The 23,819-nt window shown below is 39.9% G+C and overlaps 1 protein-coding gene across 4 annotated transcripts in view; it reads right to left on the bottom strand.

The window, feature by feature from the left end:
* Nucleotides 1-21,879, bottom strand: part of MCOLN3 (mucolipin 3) — a 34,915-nt gene extending 13,036 nt beyond the window's left edge. For 2 of the 4 annotated variants that reach the window (XM_027536684.1, XM_027536687.1), the window contains exons 1-6: nucleotides 21,328-21,491; nucleotides 15,653-15,882; nucleotides 12,085-12,252; nucleotides 8,408-8,561; nucleotides 7,018-7,102; nucleotides 6,845-6,941 (exon numbers count right to left, since the gene is read on the bottom strand). In XM_027536684.1, the coding sequence (XP_027392485.1) occupies nucleotides 6,845-6,941; nucleotides 7,018-7,102; nucleotides 8,408-8,561; nucleotides 12,085-12,252; nucleotides 15,653-15,882; nucleotides 21,328-21,403 (810 nt within the window). In that variant the 5' untranslated portion in view covers nucleotides 21,404-21,491. Of the gene's footprint in view, nucleotides 1-6,844; nucleotides 6,942-7,017; nucleotides 7,103-8,407; nucleotides 8,562-12,084; nucleotides 12,253-15,652; nucleotides 15,883-20,676; nucleotides 21,210-21,327; nucleotides 21,492-21,535 lie in introns of those variants that run through there. The other 2 variants (XM_027536685.1, XM_027536686.1) reach the window with 2 other exon arrangements.
* Between the last annotated feature and the right edge of the window lie 1,940 nt (nucleotides 21,880-23,819).

The raw sequence follows: 23,819 nt of genomic DNA, 5'->3' as shown, positions 1-23,819 counted from the left end.
TGAACCACTTGTAAAACAAGAGAACTTCCCCCTCCTCTCACTCTAAGCACCTCTAGATGTCCTCCTGAGCAAGTACAAGCACATGTTTCCCCTTCTCCCAGCAGAGCCTTGGCTAGGGACAGATTTTTAATGTTGTTCTTACTAACACAGATGCTCATTATTTCCGTCTTGAAACATTTCAGGTGGAGCTTTTTCAATTTTCCTTCTAAGATTCATTTTCCTTGTCATTCTGGAACCATATGTACAATACTACAAGGAATGTGGTCACAGGGAACCAACAGTATGTCTGGCTTCAATGATAAGTGTTTGGGGACACCAGGCACCAATAGGACAAAGCCACGCCAGGATACCTTTCATAGCTCTTCCACTGTCTCCCTCTTCAAACTCCCCCCACCTTCTCCTTGCAGACACCTGGAAGGCAAACTAAGGAAATTAGTCTGGTTTGGGGGTTTTGCTTTCATTTTTGGTGCCTCTTCTCTCAAGTCCTAAAGTAAAAGGAAAGTTCTTTTCAAGTCTGCCATTTGCGATGTTAGTCATTCAGCTGTGCCTGACTTTGTGACCCCATCGACTGTAGCCCGTCAGGCTCCTCTGTCCATAGAATTCTCTAGGCAAAAATTCTGGAGTGGGTTGCCATTCCCTTCTCCATGGACTCTTCCAGACCCAGGGATTGAACTTGGGTCTCCTACATTGCAGGCAGATTCTTTTCAGTTCAGTTCAGTTCAGTTCAGTCACTCAGTCGTGTCCGACTCTTTGCGACCCCATGAATCGCAGCACGCCAGGCCTCCCTGTCCATCACCAACTCCCAGAGTTCACTCAGACTCACGTCTGTCGAGTCAGCGATGCCATCCAGCCATCTCATCCTCTGGCGTCCCCTTCATCAGAGTCTTTTCCAATGAGTCAGCTCTTCGCATGAGGTGGCCAAAGTACTGGAGTTTCAGCTTTAGCATCATTCCTTCCAAAGAAATCCCAGGGCTGATCTCCTTCAGAATGGACTGGTTGGATCTCCTTGCAGTCCAAGGGACTCTCAAGAGTCTTCTCCAACACCACAGTTCAAAAGCATCAATTCTTCAGCACTCAGCCTTCTTCACAGTCCAACTCTCACATCCATACATGACCACAGGAAAAACCATAGGCTTGACTAGATGAACCTTTGTTGGCAAAGTGATGTCTCTGCTTTTGAATATGCTATCTAGGTTGGTCATAACTTTCCTTCCAAGGAGTAAGCGTCTTTTAATTTCATGGCTGCAGTCACCATCTGCAGTGATTTTGGAGCCCAGAAAAATAAAGTCTGACACTGTTTCCACTGTTTCCCCATCTATTTCCCGTGAAGTGATGGGACTGGATGCCATGATCTTCGTTTTCTGAATGTTGAGCTTTCAGCCAACTTTTTCACTCTCCACTTTCACTTTCATCAAGAGGCTTTTGAGTTCCTCTTCACTTTCTGCCATAAGGGTGGTGTCATCTGCATATCTGAGGTTATTGATATCTCTCCCGGCAATCTTGATTCCAGTTTGTGTTTCTTCCAGTCCAGCGTTTCTCATGATGTACTCTGCATATAAGTTAAATAAACAGGGTGACAATATACAGCCTTGACGTACTCCTTTTCCTATTTGGAACCAGTCTGTTGTTCCATGTCCAGTTCTAACTGTTGCTTCCTGACCTGCATACAAATTTCTCAAGAGGCAGATCAGGTGTTCTGGTATTCCCATCTCTTTCAGAATTTTCCACAGTTTATTGTGATCCACACAGTTAAAGGCTTTGGCATAGTCAATAAAGCAGAAATAGATGTTTTTCTGGAACAGATACCACTTCAGACAAAAGATTACAAATAAACTTAGTAAGTCTAGCTACTCTGTTTCCACTCATGTTAGACTATATGTTTCTTCCCATGACAAGCAACCAAGGATATTGATAATGTATTCTCATCTTTATCACTGCGGAGACCCAGCCTCACACAAGAAAGATGCTCAGTACTATTTGAATGAGTCAGAAATCTTTGCCAAGAATAAACCATGCTTTGCCCAAACAAAGAGCCTCAGGGTCTTTCAAATAGTAGGCGCTCATTAAATATCTAATAAACTCTGACTTACTGTCAATCACGTCTAAGCAAGGTTTAGAAGAAACTGAATTCTTTAAATGAAAAAGAAAAAATATACTGAGTGTAACTAATAACATATTAGATAATACAGGAAAAAAGATTAGTGATTTGAAGTCACAGCAGTAAAACTCTTTAAAGTGAAGCACAGAGAAAATATTAGAAAATTAAATCAAAGAAAGAGGACAACTTCAAGTGCCCAAATACACATATTATTGGAATCTCTGAAAAGTAGGGGGAAGGAGATAGAAAAATATTTGATGAAATAACACTGAGTAAATGTCAAACGTAATAAAAACTATAAACCCACAGATCCAAGATATTCAATGAACCCCAAATACAAGAAACATGAAGAAAACTACATAAAGGTATATCAGAATCAAACCACTGAAACCAGAAATGAAGAGAAAAATTTTTAAAGCATCCAGAGGGGGAAAATACATCCCATACAGAAGAACAAAGATGAAGAAGACAGCAGATTTCTCATCAGAAACAATATAAACAAAAGAGCAAATCTTTAAAGTTCCAGGGTAAAAACAGCCAGGCTAGAAGTCTATACCTTATGAAACTACCTTTAAAAAACGAAGGTGAAATACTTTTACAGACATACAGAAGTGAAAAGAACTTATTACTAGCAGATCTGCATTATAAGAAATATTAAAGGAAGCCCTTTAAGCAGAAGGAAAACCATGCCAAGTGGTTTTTATGTTATACATGTAACTGGCACACCATCACTTGAAAGTAGGCTGTAATAAGTTAAATATGTGTACTATGGGGTCGCACAGAGTCGGACATGACTGAAGCAACTTAGCAGCAGCAGCAGCATAAACCATAAAATAACACAACAAAGACTTATAGCTAATAAGCTAACATACGAGATAGACTAGAATCCTAAAAAAACAGTTAATCCAAAAGAAGGCAGAAAAAGAAAGAAACCATATTAATAATTTCATGCAATTTAAATGATATAAGCACCTTAATTAAAAGGTAGAGATTGTTAGGTTGGATTAAAAAAGCAAGACTCAACTATGTATCAAGAAACCTACCTTAAATATAAGATACAAATAATCTAAAAGGATGAAAAAAGATATGCCATGCTAACACTAGTTATAAGAAAGCTGGAATGCTTATATTAACATCAAAGTAAATTTTAGAGCAAAGAATATGATAAGGGTTAAAAAGTGCCATTTCACAATGATAAAAAAGTTCAAGTGAACACAAAAAACCCTAGATGTCTATACACTTAATAAAGAGCTTCAAAATACAAGTTGCAAGAATTTATCAAACTACTATGAATGAATGAATGACAATGCACTACTTTTATATTATGAACCCAACTGGGCACACACAAGACAACCTTAATAAATAGCTGTTGAATCAAACATCTACCACACACCAGATAATTTAGTAGGTCCTTCATATGTGCTATATTTTAACTTCACAACAATTTTGTCAAGTAGGTGGGCATTAATTTGGTTTTACAAATGAGAAAACTGAGGCTCATGCCAATTAAATAATTTGCCTAAAATTACATAGCTACTAACTGGTAAGCTAACATTAAAATCTAGATTTGTCTGACTCCAAATACTTTGGCCACCTCATGCGAAGAGCTGACTCATTGGAAAAGACTCTGATGCTGGGAGGGATTGGGGGCAGGAGGAGAAGGGGACGACAGAGGATGAGATGGCTGGATGGCATCACCGACTCGATGGACACGAGTTTGAGTGAACTCCGGGAGTTGGTGATGGACAGGGAAGCCTGGCGTGCTGCAATTCCTGGGGTCGCAAAGAGTCGGACACGACTGAGCGACTGAACTGAGCTGAGCTGAACTGAAAGTCCCTGTATGTTACATCAGGATATACTGCCACAGTTCATGTTTATTTATGGCAAAAGTCACACTAATGGCTTTTATTATCAAATTACCTGATAGGATACAGTTTCCACCACAGTTATATGAGATGTACTGCTAAATACACAATGAACAGTCATAGCCGGGGATAATTCTCCAAGAATGCCAAAAATATAACATCTGCATGTGGCTAAAGGCCAGGATGCTTTTACATTGTAATGTGTTATGGGAAAAGATCTGCATTTCACTAGTGTTTTGCTTGCTCATTCAACAAATATCTGAGTCACCTACTATATTTTCTGAGAGATGAAAAGATAAAACAGTTCCTGCCTTCAGGAAACTTTCATTCTAGTGGAGCTGATGATAAACATCTAGAAAAACTTAAAAGAGAAGGTGGTAAGACATACAATACAAAATAAAAACAAAATCTAGGGCTTCAGAGCACAGAATGTATTTCTAACTGAGAAATCACAAAGAGGTCCATGAAGAAGGTTTCAGTTGACCAAAGCCTTAAAAGATTATAAGACTTTAAAAAAAGTATCATTTCTCTACAAGAGAGAGGCAGACACACAGACACAGAGAGAGAAGACTGTGGATAACAGCTCAATTTTTTAAAAAATCATGTAATTTTAAAAATTCACAACTTGCTGGTTACTACTAGGATCAAAATGTGTAGCCCAAATACAGTCTTACAGAATTAGTGCTTTTTCTTATTAAACATTATGCATAATTATTATATTATACTACATCCTAAAATATTTTTAATCTCAATTTCTGAAAATTTGATTTCTAATAGACAATTAGTTGAGTATCGTGGACATAACTTTTGATACAAACTGCTACTGTAGTACTAGAAATCTGGACCATGTGAAGGCAAGCTGTTATCAAATGCTGTCCTGCATATGCCTCTCAGCATTGCGCTACTGACTCTGATCCCTGTGAGGTGATGAACCAGCATGAGAGGCATCTTGTGCTCCATAGAGAGCATCAAAGCTCCATCTGCAACTGGAATACAGAGAAGAGGAAACTAACCAGAACTTTCAGAGGCAGCATGCAGGAGGCACAGTGAGCTATAACTTCCATAGGCTGCAAGCATCCTCAGTGAGGAAACTCAGCAGCAAGAACCCTTGGCAATGACCTTAAGCAGACTGCCACCGACTGCTGAGAGCTAACCATACAAACGTACAAACGTCTGTTCTTTGTGGTCCTTGATCTTGGTCCTGAAGACTCAGCAGTGAACAAGACAAGGTCCCCGCCCTCAGAGAACTTACATTGAGGTACAGAAGACCGATGGTTAACAACTAAACAAGTGGGTACAAGAGTCCCTCCCCTTTATCCAAGATCCCCAGCAGATGCCTGAAATCACAGATAATACCAAACTTCATATATAATATCTTTCCTATATGGTTTTTCCTGTGGTCATGTATGGATGTGAGAGTTGGACTGTGAAGAAGGCTGAGCGCTGAAGAATTGATGCTTTTGAACTGTGGTGTTGGAGAAGACTCTTGAGAGTCCCTTGGACTGCAAGGAGATCCAACCAGTCCATTCTGAAGATCAGCCCTGGGATTTCTTTGGAAGGAATGATGCTAAAGCTGAAACTCCAGTCCTTTGGCCACCTCATGCAAAGAGTTGACTCATTGGAAAAGACTCTGATGCTGGGAGAGATTGGGGGCAGAAGGAGAAGGGGACACCAGAGGATGAGATGGCTGGATGGCATCACTGACTCAATGGACATGAGTCTCAGTGAACTCCGGGAGTTGGTGATGGACAGGGAAGCCTGGAGTGCTGCAACTCATGGGGTCGCAAAGAGTCGGACACAACTGAGCGACTGATCTGATCTGATCTGATACATACACACCTTTGATTAAGTTTATAAATTAGGCACAGGAGAGTAAAAACAATAATAATTTTTAAAAGTGGGCTTCCGTGGTGACACAGTGGTAAAGAATCCACCTGCAATGCAGGAGACGCAGGTTCGATCCCAGGGTTGGGGAGATCCCCTGGAGGAGGAAATGGCAACCCACTCCAGTATTCTTGCCTAGGAAATCCATGGACAGAGGAGCTTACAGTCCATGGGGTCACAAAAGAGACAGACATGACTTAGCGACTAAACAATAATAATAAAATAGGAAAACTATAACATATACTATAATAAAAGTTGCATGAATGTGGTCTCTCTAAGTATCTTGTACAAATTAAATGCCTTTTTCCATCTTAACTACACACTTATCACACTGTGGCCATAATTTTTGCAGTTTGAGCTGCAACAGTAAAACTAGCATGGATTTCTTTTTCCTTCTTCACAATGTCACCTATAGATTTCTTCTTCTTGTAGCTTAAGCAATCTCAACATACAATTGGTTTTCTGTCTTCATTAAGTTAAATGCTTTCAGTTTTTCACCTAAAGAAATATTTTGGCATATTGCAATCACCAGCTTTGGGGCCATTCTTAAGTAAAATAAAGCTTATTTGAACACAAGTACTGTGATATGTAGATAACTGAGAGGGTTATTGAGTGACTAATGGATGGTATACACTGGACCAAAGGATGATTCATACTGAGGAAGGTCAGAAAGTTTTCATTATGCTTACTCAGAATGACATGCAGTTTAAAATACATGAATGGTTTGTTTCTGGAATTTTCCACTTAATATTTTCAGACAGAGGTTGACCATGATAACTAAAACCTCGGAAAGTGAAAATGCAGTTAAGAAAGGACTAACAGAGCTAGCTGAACCAATGTCTCCTCTGTGCATATCCAGTTAGGACAAGAACACCCTATACATTTGATCAACCCTCAACACAAGTAGATGGAACACATAACTATATCAAACCATTTTTCTCCAGACAGGAATCAAATTAGCCCAGCCCACACTCACAGTCAGAGTACCCACACTCACAGTCAGAGTAAAGTCGTAACAGTCCGGGAACTCATGATGACGAATAGTCTGCAGGTTAATGGCCTTCAGTTTAAACTGCAGCTCCACTGTTATGAGTCTGGAAAACAGGAGACTTTAGTGCAGTGAAACCACGTACACACAAACAGGAGTTACCTCCCACCTGCTTCCCTCACCTGTGAAAGTCCAGTGTTAAGTTGAGTTTATTTTCTTCTAGTGTTCCAATGTGAAAAGGTTCATTCGGTTCCACAAATAAACATTCTGCCATAGAAAGGAACAAAACATAATATAGCACCTGAAACAAACATAGAAAACTGCATCCTGAAAGGATCATATAATGAAAACTGGATATTCAGATTCTGGTATTTTTGTGAATTAAGATTTTTAAATCTAAACATCCATACCACATGGTTACAATGACTTTTGTTTGTAAGATGTGATTATAACATTTCTTGAGAGGATGGAAGTAGAGAAAGATCTGAACTCTATTTCACTAATCTTGTATAAAAGACCATCTTCCTTTCTGTCTTTTTCAGCCTAAATTTTGAGGCCCCTCTCCCTTTTTGTATCCTATGCATACATTTGAAGCCCCTAGAGTGTCTAAGATAAAATTTTCTATGTTTAAAGTATCTATTTTTAAAAAATATTACATGTTGACAATTTTCCCTCAATAAACACTTTAAAAAAAAAGGGAAGACACCATCTTAGAAGGTTTTTACTAGTCAGTACTATAATCCTTTATTGTTTTTCTCAAAGAAAAAGTCCCAGCGGCAACTGTTAAAAGTACTTACTTTTTAACTCAATGACCTAAGCTAATGTTTTAGGTACAAATTGTAAATAGATCTTTGCTAATAGGAATAAGCTATGCTATTCTAAATTCTGGTTCTCACTGGTGGTGGTTTAGTTGCTAAGTTGTGTCTGATTCTTTGAGACTCCATGGACTGTAGCCCGCCAGGCTCCTCTGTTCATGGGATTTCCCAGGCAAGAATACTGGAGTGGTTGCTATTTCCTTCTCCAGGGGATCTTCCTGACCTAGGAATTGAACTCAGGTCTCCTGAACTGCAGGCATATCTCTAACCAACTGAGCTACGAGGGAATCTCATTACTCCTCAACTTACCCCTCAAAGATACTGAATAGTGAAGTACTATTGAGGGGATAAAGTTTTATATATTTAAGAATTTGCAAACATTTGTTTTATAAGGGCAATATCTATCTATTAAACTGGCTTATCCAGAAGAGAGGTTGTGGAATAAAATGGCTAAGAGTACAGCCTGGGTCAAATTTCAGCACTATCTCTTACTAGGTCCACCTTGAGCAGATTACTAAACCTTCTGAGCCACACTTTAGTCTTCTGTAAAATGAGGATAATACTAAACTTGTCTTGTTGATTTTTTGTTTGTTGGTTTGGTTAAGAATCATGAGGTATAGTGAAGTACCTGGCATAACTGATACAGTTCTTACTATGACCTAATAGCACAGGCCAAATCAATATTTTCAGAGATGAAACTACTGCCTTTAAATCAAGGAGTTAAAAATGGAAGTTCTAGCTTATAGAAGAATATCACCAGTTTCAATTTCTGGGTCAATGTCAAAGGTATCGTTTCCAGGATAGATGTTTCCTTGCTTGTAGAAGTGCCAACAGACTGCCATGGCCGACTGCTCCGTGCCCTTGTTCTCAAATGCATGATTCCCAACTGAGACGTTGCATAGCTGCAAATACTTCAACCAAAAAGAGAAACAGAAAATGAGAGCACCCAGCCAGGCAGAAGTGAAGCCATGGTTCCCCTCCCTCCCTGCCTTTGAAACGGTAGGTTCCCACCTCCTGTCCAGGTGGAGACTGGAAAGTAATTGACATGCTACTGTGCACTGGGATGGCAGAGGGCAAAGAGCACTTGTGAATTAGAGTTTTGGGTTCAAGTCTCATTTCTGTGATTGTGAGCAAGTCACAAACTTTATCAGCCTCTGCTTTCTTACCTGCAAAATTAAAGGCTGAATTTAACCTTAAATAACATTTCAAGTTCTTTCCTCCTTTAAAGAACTATGTTTAGGAAGTGACTTTTACATTTAATGTGAGCACAAACTTTATTTATCTTTGAACTATTTTCAATAGTCAAGAGTTCTGCTTTACTATAATATAGGAAGTGGGATAAAACTGTTCCAGACTAACCAGCAAAGCTTTGTCTAAAGATAATTTTTTTTTTAATCTTTATCTTTGCAAGAATACAGCTTAGTCACTTTTAAGCAATATTCCCCTACTGAAAGTCCTCCCATGATTTCCTGTGTCTCAAACTTAAAAGCTCTTTGCCTGGAAAGCCCTACCTCTGGCTCTTCCCTCACTCCTTTGCACACTTGTCTTAAACATACTAAATGTTTTCCAGCCTCCAGGGCCTTTGCTGTTGCCACTCCTTCAGTCTGAAATATTCTTCTTCAGACTTCAAATCCCCAGAGAGGCCTTTTCTGACCATCTTGAGACCACTGTTCATGTTTTATGCCACCTAATTTTTTTTCATAGCAGTCATCACTGTTGGAGGTCAAATTATCTTACTAAATTTGTTTAAAATCCATCTCTTACATTAGAACCTAAGTTCCACAGGGCGAGGAATTTATCAAGCCCACTGCACTAACCTGAGCACTTAGAAGCAGGTAAGCAGATAGGCTGGGCAAGGGGTGGGTCCCTGGAGAAAGAGAATGTGAGACTTTGTCGTAAGAGAAGCCATTTCTGGCCTCAACCTTTTTGGATCAAATGCTGGTTCTTAAACAGGTCTCAGTAATTAACAATGTTAAGGGAACAAATGAATGTACAAACAAATGACTATTATCAGACAAGAAAAGTAACAACAGCATAGATAACACATCCATTGTAAAGATTCCCAGTTCTGTTTCAGTGGTAAAGATTAGCCTGTAACACTTAGCCTTTTCTGACCCTCATGACTTCAGTCAACTAAAACTTGGACTCTTGTCGACTGCCCAAGCCCCTTTAGAAATATGCAGGTGCCTTAACTTAAAAGTTTCCCAATTTTACCGTCCCAGGAGACACTGCTTTGAGAAAGATCCCTGGTGGTCTCCTTATTTGCTGAAAATAATTAATCCTTCCTTCTGATTTTTGGCTTGGTTGGTTGTTTTGGCTCGACATCCAGCAAGAGGCAAACCCAGCTTTCAGGTAAGAGTACACAGAGTAGATACTCAAATATTTGTCAAATTAATGGTGAGGTGAAAAACTATTATAACATGATAGAAGATCTTCATCCACTAGAGCTCATCTACACACAGTAAGATGGTAAACTGCTAGGATAGGATTTGTTACGGCACCAACATTTCTGCTAGCACTGGGACTGGGAAAATGCGCCAGAAATCTACAGTAATATAATTAAGCTGTATAAATCATTAAATAGTATTATGTCCTGCATCTAGAGGAAACAGTATAATGCTAGACATATTTAGTTTTGAGATATTTCCCATACAAGGAAATAAGTGCCTTAAGTCTTTCTAAAGCTACTCAGAGTCCAATGGGTAGTTTTATATTGGGGCATGGGAGAGAGTAAGAGGAATACATTAAATGAAAAAAGAAGTAAAAGATATTGAATGTGGTAAGGTACCACGGAGACCAATATGCCTGAAATGTGAGATACCTCCTGCCTGTAACGGAGGTAAAGCCAGAAAGGCAGGCAGGGGTCACACCTGTATGGGCCCCTATAGCCCTTCTGAGTGCCCACTCCCTGTGAAGCAGTCCAGACAGGAATTACTTAAAGATCTGAACCTCCTATCATAGAAACTTGTGTCTTAAACCTACCTGTCAGTTCTTGGTGACTATCATCTCAACTATCAAAATATCTCCTTACAGCAGACAAAGATGTTTCTTTCATATCAGTCCATGTTTTCCCTATTCACTTCTCTGGAATCATGTAGAATAACTGACCTTATTAACCACAAAAACTTTATTCACTAATATTGTGATTAAGATACTTTTTTACCTTCAGTTTAAAATCCATGATAGTGCTTGGAAGATGGTAGTGAGTCACTTGCCTCAAATGGGGTAAACTCTACCCCAAATAGTATCTACCTATTTACTAGCACAAGGAATCTACCTACATGCAATTCTATAAAGAAAAAAGAAATCTGATAAACAGAACTGCCTGAATGCCAAATACTATATACTTAAGACTGTTTTTAACCTTAATAATAAAAGTCAAAATGTTTTAGGAAGAATTTATTGAACTGTGTATCTCTTGCCTCTACCCACCCCTCCTGTCAAAAAGAAATTACTAGTTTGCTTCAGAGTAATTTAGATAAACTTAGTAATCTTAAAACAAGGATCTCAAAACTTAATATCTCCAGAATTTCACTACTATTTGACCTTACAAACTGTAGGACATAATTCTATTTAACAACGCATGTAGCTTACTTCCATTATTATAGATTTCTGGACAATTTCTGTAATCTGAATGGTATCAGAAAGCCTTACTGTCAAAAATATGTATTTTATCCCATAGTTTGCCTCTGGGAAAATGAAAAGCCCTAATTACACTATAACAATGTTTGAAGAAGAGTTACAATTTTTATATATATTGCAGTCAGTACTACAGAAATGTTGTCTGCAGTACTAAGGTTGGAAATGCTGACTTCAAGAAAGTTGCCAAAGATTCCTACAAAATAGGAGATTTTTGGACTTGAGAAAGTACTGTTTATAGCAAAAACAAATTGATTAGAAACTCAGAGTAGAAATTTGACCCACATGTATGAAAAACAAGCTTCCTTTTTGAAGCAGTTAATCAATGTTACAATAAAACCATTGCCTTATGTGACATAAAGGCCTTTCTTATTTTTTAAATGAATTTCAGGTCTTGGTTACTCTACACATTCTTCAAGGCTAATAATCTCATTATTTTTAAGGGTCCCTGAACATATAAACTCTGAAAACTTAATGACTACTTACAACCAAGGTCATGGTTAATAATTTTAAATCTTTGAAGTTCTTATGTCAAGCCCTAGATCTGACTCTTTTAATTAAGTCTTTAAAGTTTCTGTCTCTCTGTTACTAAACAAAAGCTCTTCTCAACTTACAGTTTTGTAAAAGTTTGTTGGCAAAGTTAAAAAAAATTAATGGTTTCATACATGATATTTATAATTTCATTAAAAAATGCTCACCCTTGTACCCCTGAATGTCAGCTTCTATTTTGCACATTGCTAACAATTCTCCAGTCTAATCTTTCTCCAAAGTAAAGAATGCATGTGCCTGACTTACCTGGTTCACTGCAAAGACGATCTGATCATACACATCTCTTTGTGTATACACTGCATATGTGTCATCCATTCTGTCTATATATCCTTTTAGGAAGAGGTGCTTGAATGCTATAGTGTTCTCTTCCTTGAAAGCTACAACCATCTGATTACTCAAACCAAAAAAGATCAGCTTAAAAGAAAGAAAAAGAGGGTGAAACAGCAATGAAATAAAGGTCTCCACTAAATGATTAATTCATCTATTCAAGATTCACTACCTAATTAATTCCTAACATATTCTATAGAAATTAAACATTTGGCAGTTGGGATCTAATTTGTCCTTACAGATAAGGTGGGTTTCTAGTTTTAAACTAAAAGAAACTGACGTTGCATACTTTCAACATTTATTTTCATGTACGATCTCACTTATGACATTGTCCCCACCAATAAAAACTGTGGGAGCTCTGAGAAGTCCTTTAGGAGTTCTTTAGCTCAGAGGAGCAATATAACTTTGACTAAGGAAATTGGAAGGTTTCCTAAGGGAAGAAAGAATAATAGAAGCCCTGTAGTAAGTGCATAACTTGGGGCAGGGGACATTTGAGGAGTGTGTGGAGAAAGCTAAGAAGGTCGAGTTGAACTTAGCACTTTGAGGGGGACACTGAGGACACTAGCATAAGTCAATTAGAGAAACAGTGAGGAAAAATGTGAGCAGAAACACTGAAGTCAGATGGTGCAGGAGCTTGAAGGGCAAGTAGAAGATCTCAAAATGAATTCTTCAGGACATCAAGAAGGCTTGAAGCAGGTGTACAATAAAAGAAATTATAAGAAGAAGAAATACATAAGTTTAAGCTCTTCTTAAACAAATATATAAGAAGAAATATACAAGTTTAAGTCTTATAATCAAACTATATTTCTAGGACTAATTACCAAAACTGTGACAACAAGACCAAAAATAAAAATATTCTTTCAACTCATCTCTAAATTTAAGTATATTAACATATATTCCTATGCCTTTGACTGTGTGGATCACAATAAAGTGTGGAAAATTCTTCAAGAGATGGGAATACCAGAGCACCTGACCTGCCTCTTGAGAAACCTATATGCAGGCCAGGAAGCAACAGTTCCATGCAGGCCATGGAACAACAGACTGGTTCCAAATAGGAAAAGGAGTATGTCAAGGCTGTATATTGTCACCCTGCTTATTTAACTTCTATGCAGAGTACATCATGAGAAAGGCTGGGCTGGAAGAAGCACAAGCTGGAATCAAGATTGCCGGGAAAAATATCAATAACCTCAGATATGCAGATGACACCACCCTTATGGCAGAAAGTGAAGAGGAACTAAAAAGTCTCTTGATGAGACTGAAAGAGGAGAGTGAAAAAGTTGGCTTAAAGCTCAACATTCAGAAAACTAAGATCATGGCATCTGGTCCCATCACTTCATGGCAAATAGATAGGGAAACAGTGGAAACAGTGGCTGACTTTATTTTGGGGGGTTTCAAAATCACTATAGATGATAATTGCAGCCATGAAATTCAAAGACGCTTACTCCTTGGAAGGAAAGTTATGACCAACCTAGATAGCATATTGAAAAGCAGAGACATTACTTTGCCAACAAAGGTCCGTCTAGTCAAGGCTATGGTTTTTCCTGTGGTCATGTATGGATGTGAGTTGGACTATAAAGAAAGCTGAGCGCCTAAGAATTGATGCCTTTGAACTGTGTTGTTGGAAGACTCTTGAGAGTCCCTTGGACTGCAAGGAGATCCAACCAGTCCATTCTGAAGGAGATCGGTCCTGGGTGTTCTTTGGAAGGAATGATGCTAAAGCTGAAACTCCAGTACTTTGGCCGCCTCATGCGAAGAGTTGACTCATTGGAAAAGCCTCTGATGCTGGGAGGGATTGGGGGCAGGAGGAGAAGGGGACGCCAGAGGATGAGATGGTTGGATGGCATCACCGACTCGATGGACATGAGTTTGAGTGAACTCCGGGAGTTGGTGATGGACAGGGAGGCCTGGCGTGCTGGGATTCATGGGGTCGCAAAGAGGCGGACACGACTGAGCAACTGAACTGAACTGATACAGGCTTCCCCTCTGACTTATGGGAAACAACATAGAGAAATACCTTCACTATTGTGACATACATTATCACTTGGAAATTAAGAATTTCAATTCCAACTTGCCAAGTATATTGGGAATCAAACAACCATTTTTATGTTGATAATTAGAAAGAGCACGTGTCTCTAAAGTATTAATTCTGCCACTGGCCGTACTAGTCAGTACTCGTCATGTGGCATTCAAAAAACTTTATAAATATCAGCTCCTCATTCTGTAAACTGAAGGAGTCCAGTATTTATCCAACAGAAGTATTGCTGAAATTAAACAAAATAATGTCTTGGAACAAGAAATCACTCAAATGTCAGTTTCCTTTACACAACATCTAGCATCAGAAAGAAACTTAGGCAAGAATCTCATCAACTTCAATGAATGGAGAAAGTAACATCAACATATATACACTATCATGTGTAAAACAGATAGCTGGTGAGAAGTATACAACACAGGGAGTTCGGTCTGGCACTCTGATGACCTAGAGGGAAGAGAGGGGAGGGAGGTTTAAGAGGGAGAGTATATAATTACGGTTCATCTGCATTGCTGTATGGAAGAAACCACCACAAAATTGTAAAGCAATTATCCTCCAGTTAAAAAATAAATAAATAAAAGAATTTCACCAACTTCATATGATTGTCAGCTTCTAACAATCGAGAAGAACTTGTGCTCAATAATCAGCTAAAATGCGTGATTTCAGAGTTAAAAAATTCTCCTTAATCCAGTCATTTATTTACATATGCATTTTTCACCAAATTAATAAAAATATAAAGTAAAAAATAATAATAATAATTTTAAAAAAAGAAAAAATAAACCTATCACCTATTTTTCCTATTGAAATATGCTTTTATTTTTGCTCTTTTGCTTTAAACAAGAGATAATTACTCTCACTAGCAGGAACATACCTTCACAAGAGTAAATTATAAATATATATAAAGAATCACAAAACATAATTTCCCCCCAAAATGTTAAGAGAAGCCAAGGAAATGAGATTCAACATCTTCTAAAATGAAGTCTCATATTTCACTACCTACGTTACTCCTTTTAATCAGCTCCACACTCTTCTACTTCATGGCTCCCACGATCACAGGGATGTGAGAATCCAAATAATTATGAAGAGAGAGAAATTTTCAGGCAACTAACTAGGAAAAAAATGAATTCTCTACTTGGGCAACAGCTAGCTTCCAAAGTTGATTCAGAAACCTTCAGCTAAACTTCTTGACTGGAAGCAAAATATTAAAATTTTCTTTTCCTGAAATCTATTTATACTATGTGAGTAAAATTACAATTTAATGAAAGATGAAAAGAAACAAGTTAGGGGAAAAAAGTCTTCTTTCACAAATATGGAAGAGAGAGGATTTAAGATTGTGTATCTCCTAATTTATTGTTATGAGGCATATAGTTAAAAAGTTATTTAAAAACAAAAGAAAACACAGAGTCATCTTTGTTAGTAAAAGAAGACTTTGCTAAACTCATGATCTGAGGTGCCTACCTGTATAGTCACCATTGCGATTTTTAGAATTTGTATGGCAAGTTTCCAGGGTTTTCTACCTCGAGCCCAGAACTTCTCACAAGGATTCATGAAAAAAAATTTGAGTTTTCGTCTCATCTGGTCTTCTAATAGAAGTTCCTCAGAGGGAGATGTATGCTGATTAAAAGTGCAGCGATTTTCCTCTTCATGAGAGCTGCAGCTACTTATAGCAGCCTCAGGATTTGCCATCTCTAGGAGGAAAAACAAAAAACAAAACTGTAAATAAAGGCAACATCTATGTTCTTTGTTTTTGCAGGATGGTTGATGGAGTCCAAAGAAAAGATCTGCTTTCAAATATGCGCCATTGTTTTAAACTGCACCTTCGAAGATCAAGGAACAGGACAGAAAGCCGAGAAGTAAACCCTATGGTCAATTAATCTACCACAAGGAGGCAAGAATATACAATGGAGAAAAGACAGTCTCTTTAATAAGCGGTGCTGGGAAAACTGAATAGCTACCTGTAAAAGAATGAAATTAGAACATTCTCTAACACGATATACAAAAATTAACTGTAAATGGATTGAAGACCTAAAGATAAGACTGCTGCTGCTGCTAAGTCACTTGAGTCGTGTCCGACTCAGCACGACTCCATAGACGGCAGCCCACCAGGCTCCCCGATCCTGGGATTCTCCAGCCAAGAGTACTCCAGGCAAGAGTACTGGAGTCGGGTGCCACTGCCTTCTCCGAAAAGTAAGATTGGATACTATTAAACTCTTAGAGGAAAACATAGGCAGAATACTCTTTGACATAAATCACCACAGTATCTTTTTTGGTCTGTCTCTGAGAGTAACGGAAATAAAAATGAAAATAAACATATGAGACCTAATTAAACTCAAAAGCTTTTGCACAGCAAAGTAAACCACAAACAAAATGAAAAGACAACCCACGGACAAATATTAAAAATATATAGGAGAAAATATTTGCAAATGATGTGACTGACAAGGGATTAGTCTCCAAAATTTATAAGCAGCTCATGTGGCTCAATATAAAAAATCAAACAACCCCAATCAAAAATGGGCCAAAGACCTAAATAGACATTTCTCCAAAGACTTGTAGATGATCAAGAGGCATGTGAAAAGAAGCTCAACATCATTAATTATTAGAGAAATGCAAAGCAAAACTACAACGAAGTATCACCTCACATCAGTCAGAATGGCCACCATCAAAAAATCTACGAACAATAAATGGTGTATGTGGAGAAAAGTGAACCCTCCTATACTGTTTGTTGATGGGAATGTAAACTGATACAGCCACTATGGAGAACAGTACAGAGGCGCCTTAAAAAACTAGGAATAAAACTACCATGTGACCCAGCAACCCCAACATGTTGTTTTTTAGTCACTAAGTTGTGTCCAACTCTTTTGCAACCCTGAGGACTGCAGCCCACCAGGCTCCTCTGTCCGTGGGATTTTCCAGACAAAAATACTGGAGTGAGTTGTCATTTCCTTCTCCAAGGGATGTTCCCAACTTAGGGATAGAACCAGCATCTCCTGCATTGGAGGGAGGGTTCTTTACCACTGAGTCACCAGGGAAGCCCACTAATGGGCATATACCCTTAAAAAAACCGTAATTCAAAAAACACATGTACCCCAATGTTCATTGCATTTATAACAGCCAAGACATGGAAGCAATCTAGATGTCCACTAACAGATGGAGGATAAAGAAGTGGTACAAATACACAATGGAATATTACTCAGCCATAAAAAGGAACAGATTTGAGTCAGTTGAACTGAGAATAGACAAAACCTAGAGCCTGTTATACAGAGTGAAATAAGTCAGAAAGAGAAAACAAATATTGCATATTAATGCATATATATGGAATCCAGAAAAATGGTACTGATGAACCTATTTGCAGGGCAGAAATAAAGATGCAGACATACAGAGCAGACTTGTGGATAGAGTGGGGTAAAGAGAGGGTGGGATGAGCTGAGAAAGTAGCGTTGAAATATACACATTATAATGTGTAAAATGCATAGCTAGTGGGAAGATGCTATATAACACAAGGAGCTCAGCCCAGGGCCATCTGACTATCTAGAGGGGTGGGATTGTGGGGGGGGGTGGGAGGGCAGCTCAAGAGAGAGGGGATATATGTATACTTATGACTGATTCATGTTGTTGTACAGCAGAAACCAACACAACATTGTAAAGCAATTATCCTCCAATTAAAAAAAAAACTACAATGAAGATATTACCTCACACCAGTCAGAATGGCCATCATCAAAAAATCTACAAACATAAATGCTGGGTGTGAAGAGAAAGACCCCTCCTGCACTACTGAAGGGAATGTAATTTGGCACAGTCACTATGGAGAACAGTATGGAGGTACCTTAAAAAACTAAAAACAGAGCTACCATATGATCCAGAAATCCAAGTACTGGGCATATACCTGGAGAAAAACATGGTTAGAATGGATACATGTACCCCAAGGTTCACTGCAGTGCTGTTTACAATCCCCAAGACATAAAAGCAAGCTAAACATCCATCAACATGTGAACAGGCAAAGAAGATGTGGTATTAATACATATACGGAACATTAGTCATAAAAGAGAAATTATTCCATTTGCAGCAACATGGATGGATCCACAGATGATCATGCTAAATAAATGACATCAGAGAAAGACAAATATCATGTGATATTATTTATATGTGGAATCTAAAAAAAAAAAAAGTCATACAATGAACTTATTTACAAAGCAGAAATAGACTTCCAGTCACAGAAAACAAACTTATGGTTACCAAAGGGGAAAGGTGAGAAAGAGTTAAACTAGGAAGTTGGGATTAACATACACATACTGCTACTGCCGCTTAGTCACTTTGTTCTATCCTTTCGACGCTATGGCCTGTAGCCCACCAGGCTCCTCGTTCCATGGAATTCTCCAGGCAAGAGTACTGGAGTAGGTTGCCATTTCCTTCTCCAGGGGATCTCTCCAACTCAGGAATCAAACCAAAGTCTCCTGTATTGCAGGCAGATTCTTTTACCACTGAGCTACCAGGGAAGCCCCAACATATATACACTGCTATATATAAAATAATCAACAAGACCTACTGTATAGCACAGGGAACTCCACTCAATATTCTGTAATAATGTAGATGAGCAAACAATCTGAAAAAACAATAGATATATGTATATGGACGACAATCAATTCGCTATACACTGGGAACTAACACAACATTTTAAGTCGACTATAATATAAAACTTTATTAATTAAAAAATTAAAAGAATATGATTACAATTATAAAAAAATAAACTGCATTTTGGTGTTTACAGAATCAATTAGAACACAGCAAGTCATTTTTCTTTTCATTTCAGTCACTGAATGAATTTTTACCCAGAGAAAACTACCAAGTTCAAAGGACTGTTGTTAATAGAAGACTATAGTACCAATATATAGTATGTATATGGTTTTTGCCTCATTCAGTAACAGACATAGTTAGAGTAGGGTGTCCTGAAAGCACTGGAAAGGTTTCAGAAAGCAGGCTGGACTCTGAAATTATGTGCAAAATTTTGTATATATATGGATATGGGCAATTTTCCTGGGGAGATACAGTTTATCAGATTAAAAAAAATTTTTTTTAACCATTGAGTTAAAGGTAAAAAATGTGATGTAGAGAACAAAGATCCTGTTTTGTTTCTAATCCTGGTTCTACACTGAGACACTTCTGTGACCTTATGCAAGTCATTCAGCCTGTCTGAGCCTCAGTTTTCTCTTCTGCAAAATGGGAATAAGAATATCTACACCTTCATGTGTTTCTAGTGAGAAAATGAAAATAAAGCCCTTGCACAGGGTCTGACACTAAACCATTAGCCTTACTTTCCCTACAGCCCCAGCAGACATGGCAGCTTCCTAAACAGCCAACAAAGTTCTTAAGAGGCAGTGTGAGCTTCAGGGGACTTACAAAGGAGGTCTGCAAAGAACTCAGAATCTCAATTTAAGTTCAAATCCCAATCAGCAACATCACTTGCATTAAGCTTTTTATTGAGGGCCGTTATATTTATACAGCACATTTTACTTTTCAAAGCACTTCATACTTTTTTTTGTCCCTTTGAAAGGGATAGGCCTGGTTTTACTGTCTTCATAGTCAGCTTATCCAAAGTGATAAAGAAGTCACTTTGTAAACTGGAACCCATCCTGGACTGTCCCTCAGACTAATCTTGATATTATGGAAACTTCTTCAAAATAAAATACCACAAACCACTATGGACAGTATTGTTCTTTTTTACAGAAGAGAAAGGCTGATTCTGTGTGATATTTTTACTGAAAATTCTACTCAGAGATTGGGATGTGGGGAAGAGTCAGAGTGTACTAATACAATACCTAACAAGTCACTGTTTAGGTGCTTTCTAAGTCTAGAATCCAACATTTGGTTCTGAGTCAAATATTGTTAGCAAACCCACCATCTCCAAACAGTAGATAATGACTGTAAAAACTATCCATGAGGAAGGTTTTTAAATTTTTGATGAATGAAAAGATTAATAAAGATACTGCTGGGGCAATAGAGCATACATATATTTACAACAGCATATGCAGTGCTTTCAAAGTGAACTAATTATGATAGAATTCAGTAAAGTATGGTTGCTGTGTGTGTTTAAATGCCTGTCAAAGTCTGAGTACAGTAACTCCTGGATAAAGACATAGGGAGAGAAAAAAGATAATCCCTTAGGATTTTCACTCAAGAACATTTTATTTCCTTCTTCAAAAGGGTATATTAATATTTTCATCAGCATTTAAAGACACTGTATCTATGGGGTTTATAAGGAAGCTGATTCATGCCAGTTCATGGAAATTCACAGATGAACAGTAACAAAAGAATGGAACTGTTAAATAATACAGCCTCTGTTAGTGAACGACAGATTTGAGCTCACATTCAGCCCTTTCTATTTTTAATACAAGGAAAATTAAACTATAAAAAAAAACTACCCACACGCCGTGTAACAGTAACCATTAGGAACAAAGTGAAAAAGAAGCCAAGCGCAATTAACTTACTCAGCACATCGCGCACCAAGCTTACGGAAAAGAAGATGTTCCATGCACAAGGACTGACCGCTGAACTCGCTGCAGACCTTCGCTTTACTGTCACAGAAGCCCGTCTGAAGGCGCACTTTAAAAACGGAGACTGTCCGAACCCCTCGCCGCTGACACCGAGTCGCCCCAAACCCTGCACACCCACCCGGGCGCCGCGCAGGATGCAGGGTCCGTGGACACGCGGGTCAGGAGAGTCGATCCGCAATACTGGGTTTGGTCTTACAATCTACAAACGAACACCCTGAGGTTCTTTATTCAGGGCGAGGACAGGCTTAATTGTAGTGAACTGCAGAAAGTTAAAGCCGAAGAATACGTGTAAATATTAACAGCCTCGCAGTTGATGACAAGGACGCGAGCTCCTTTCAAGACCGAGAGAGTGCTTTCTCCCCGCGCGGGGACGCCGGCTTTGAGCCTAAGCACATCCTGCCCCTTCCTTCTAATAAAACAGCACTCCGAGTCCGGAGAAGTTGGCTGTGCAATCAGCAGACCGCCACCGAGCCCCGAGCACCACGCGGAAGGCCGCCCCCTACCCAGGCGTCGCGGGTGAGGCCCGGCTTCCCGGTGGCGGTGTGCCACAGCCCGAGTCCCTGCAATTGCGGGGGCGCCACTGACCTTGTGAGGGCTGCAGAGCAGCCGAGGGGCCGAACCGCTGCAGCTCGCACCCCGCTCCCTCCTGTGTCCCCTGCATAGCGCCGCCGTCGGACCCGACCCTCCCGCCGTGTATCACGGATGGCTGGAGACACAGAGGGCTCTCCCTTCGCGCCGCGGGCGCCGTTCCCACGACACCTGATGCCTCGGGGTGCGGCTGGGCTCGGCTCACCTGCGGCCGCGGCGCGGGAAGCGGGGTGCCAAAGAGGGCCGGTGGGGGGCCTACTTCGCGGCCCGGGCCGCGGCAGGTCAGCCCACTCTGGAAGCCTCTAAAGCCCAGCTCAGCCCGGGGTTCGACGTGAGCCCAGCGGCGGTGGCATTTTCCCTCCGCCGGCCGAGTGAACCCGTGACCCGCCTCCGCAGCTCCGCTCCCTTCCACGCCCCTTTCTGCAGTGGTCTTTCTGGACCTGGGGCGTAGGAGGCCTCTGAACTAGCCTGGGGCCGACCGGGGCTCGGAGCGCCTCACTCCCTTCGCGCCCCTCCTTGTCTGCGTAAACGATCCTCTCCGCCCTCCTCGGGTTTCTCACTTTGCTCCAGAGTTGCGCTGCCCGGGTGCGAGGGCGTGGGCTCCTGGCTTGCTCTCTCTACGTGGGGCTGCGGGGAAGGGTGGGTGCGTAAAAGAGCCAGGCAGGATGTCAAATGCCTGGAGGAATGTCAGTATCCAGTCCTCTCTAGCCGCCTTCTATTCTAATTTTTGTAGACAAAAGAAACCGGGAAGGGGAAGATCTTTCAAACTTGAGCCTTGTGCACTCTCGAGGCCTTTCGGTTTGAGGGAATTGCTATAAAATTAGTGGATGTTGACTAGGCGCTTCTAAACTGGATGTCGAGTCTGAAAGAGCCCTGAAAAGCTCTTAAAAGAAATGTGACTGGAAATACTTGAAGTAAAGAGTCTTTGCTTGGCCAGACTTCAGTCAGGTTCCTGAAACCTTCTCCTAGGCTCATCTGTGCACTTCCTTCTAAAATCCAGTTTTAGCAAGAACTTTACTAAGTCAGTTTAACTAGCAACACCCCCCTCCACCCCAGTATCTGATAATCCTCAATATATGATCCGGTTCCACATCTTCCACCATTCCCCAGGTGATGTCTGATCATCCTGGCTCTTTTTCACAAGAATCCTGCTGGGTTAATTTCGCCAGAACTCCCCTTAGCCCTGTTTTCTCTTAGTAATTTTCCATCCACTGACCCCCTACCCTGCATATTTCCACTTGCCATGCTGTATTAGGAGTTGAGTTCCATTTCTTCCTCCACTGTAAAATCCCATCGCAGTGGTCCCTAACTGGATGGACACTTTAATCTGTCATTGACAATTTTTTTGAGAATAGATCTCCAACCATAACCTTTTTCTTCATGAATTCTTTTTTTAAATTAAACTCATCAGGAATAATGAATCAGGAACTTAGATTACTTTTAATGATACCAATTTGGATTTGTTTTCATTGATTTCTTTCTTTTTTTGGCTTTGAGCTAGTTTGTAAAGGTCACTGAATTTCCATAACCGGTCGTTCCTCAAATCATATCAAGAGCTTTTAGATATTTTACAAAAACTTTTCCAAATCCTAAACCAGAATAATTTGCATAGGTAGTTTATAAATGGGAATATCTTTTCTTGCAATGGGGTACAAGAATTTTATGAGGTTCGTGAACTCGAATTCCAAGTGCTGTGAACAAGGTAGTCACAGGGGTCTAATTGGCACATTCAATCTCAAGTGCAATTTGGAAAACGTAATTTAATCTTTTATGCCCCTATGCCTCCACATTTTGCACTTTCTCCACCATAACAGTGATGGTGGGAGTTTGAAATGCTTGATTGTTCAGGAACAATCTGAACTTTAGAGGGTTTTGCAGGCCTAAGTGCTAGTCCTAGTTAGAGCTGAATTAAGTAGGCTGGTGAATAGAAAAAGCCAGGCTTTGGAGTCAGGCAGGTGAAATAAGTTAGTAAGTCATGTCTGACTCTCTTCGACCCCATGGACTGTAGCCTGCCAGGGTCCCCTGTCCATGGAATTCTCCAGGCAAGAACACTGGACTGGGTAGCCATTCCCTTCTCCAGGGGATCTTCCCACCAAAAGGATCAAACCTGGTGATGGGATCTGCATGGGGGCCCGTTGTTAAAATGGCTCATTGTGCTGACCTCGAAAACAAAAGATAGTCACAGTGACCCATGAAACTGACCACATTGCTTAAGTGACATCCTGTTTTTGCTGCTGGCACTTACTTTCTCGACATTATGCGACCGCCCTGCCATGGGACACCTGAGGCTCTCTCAAGACTACATGATGGCCAGACTCCAGTTGCAGGCTAAACTAACCATCCCACTTCAGGGGACCTGACTTCCCATCTACGGGGTATAAGAGGGATCCACCAGAACGGTGGGCTGCTGGTCGTTCTCAAGGGCCATTCTCCCTTTCATTCTCTTTAATAAATTTCCTTTTCTCTGCCTGACTGCTGGGCTCATTCTC

Source organism: Bos indicus x Bos taurus, chromosome 3 (genome assembly GCF_003369695.1).
Source record: "Bos indicus x Bos taurus breed Angus x Brahman F1 hybrid chromosome 3, Bos_hybrid_MaternalHap_v2.0, whole genome shotgun sequence".
Classification (NCBI taxonomy): Eukaryota; Metazoa; Chordata; class Mammalia; order Artiodactyla; family Bovidae; genus Bos; species Bos indicus x Bos taurus.
This window is presented reverse-complemented; position numbering and strand designations above follow the sequence as displayed.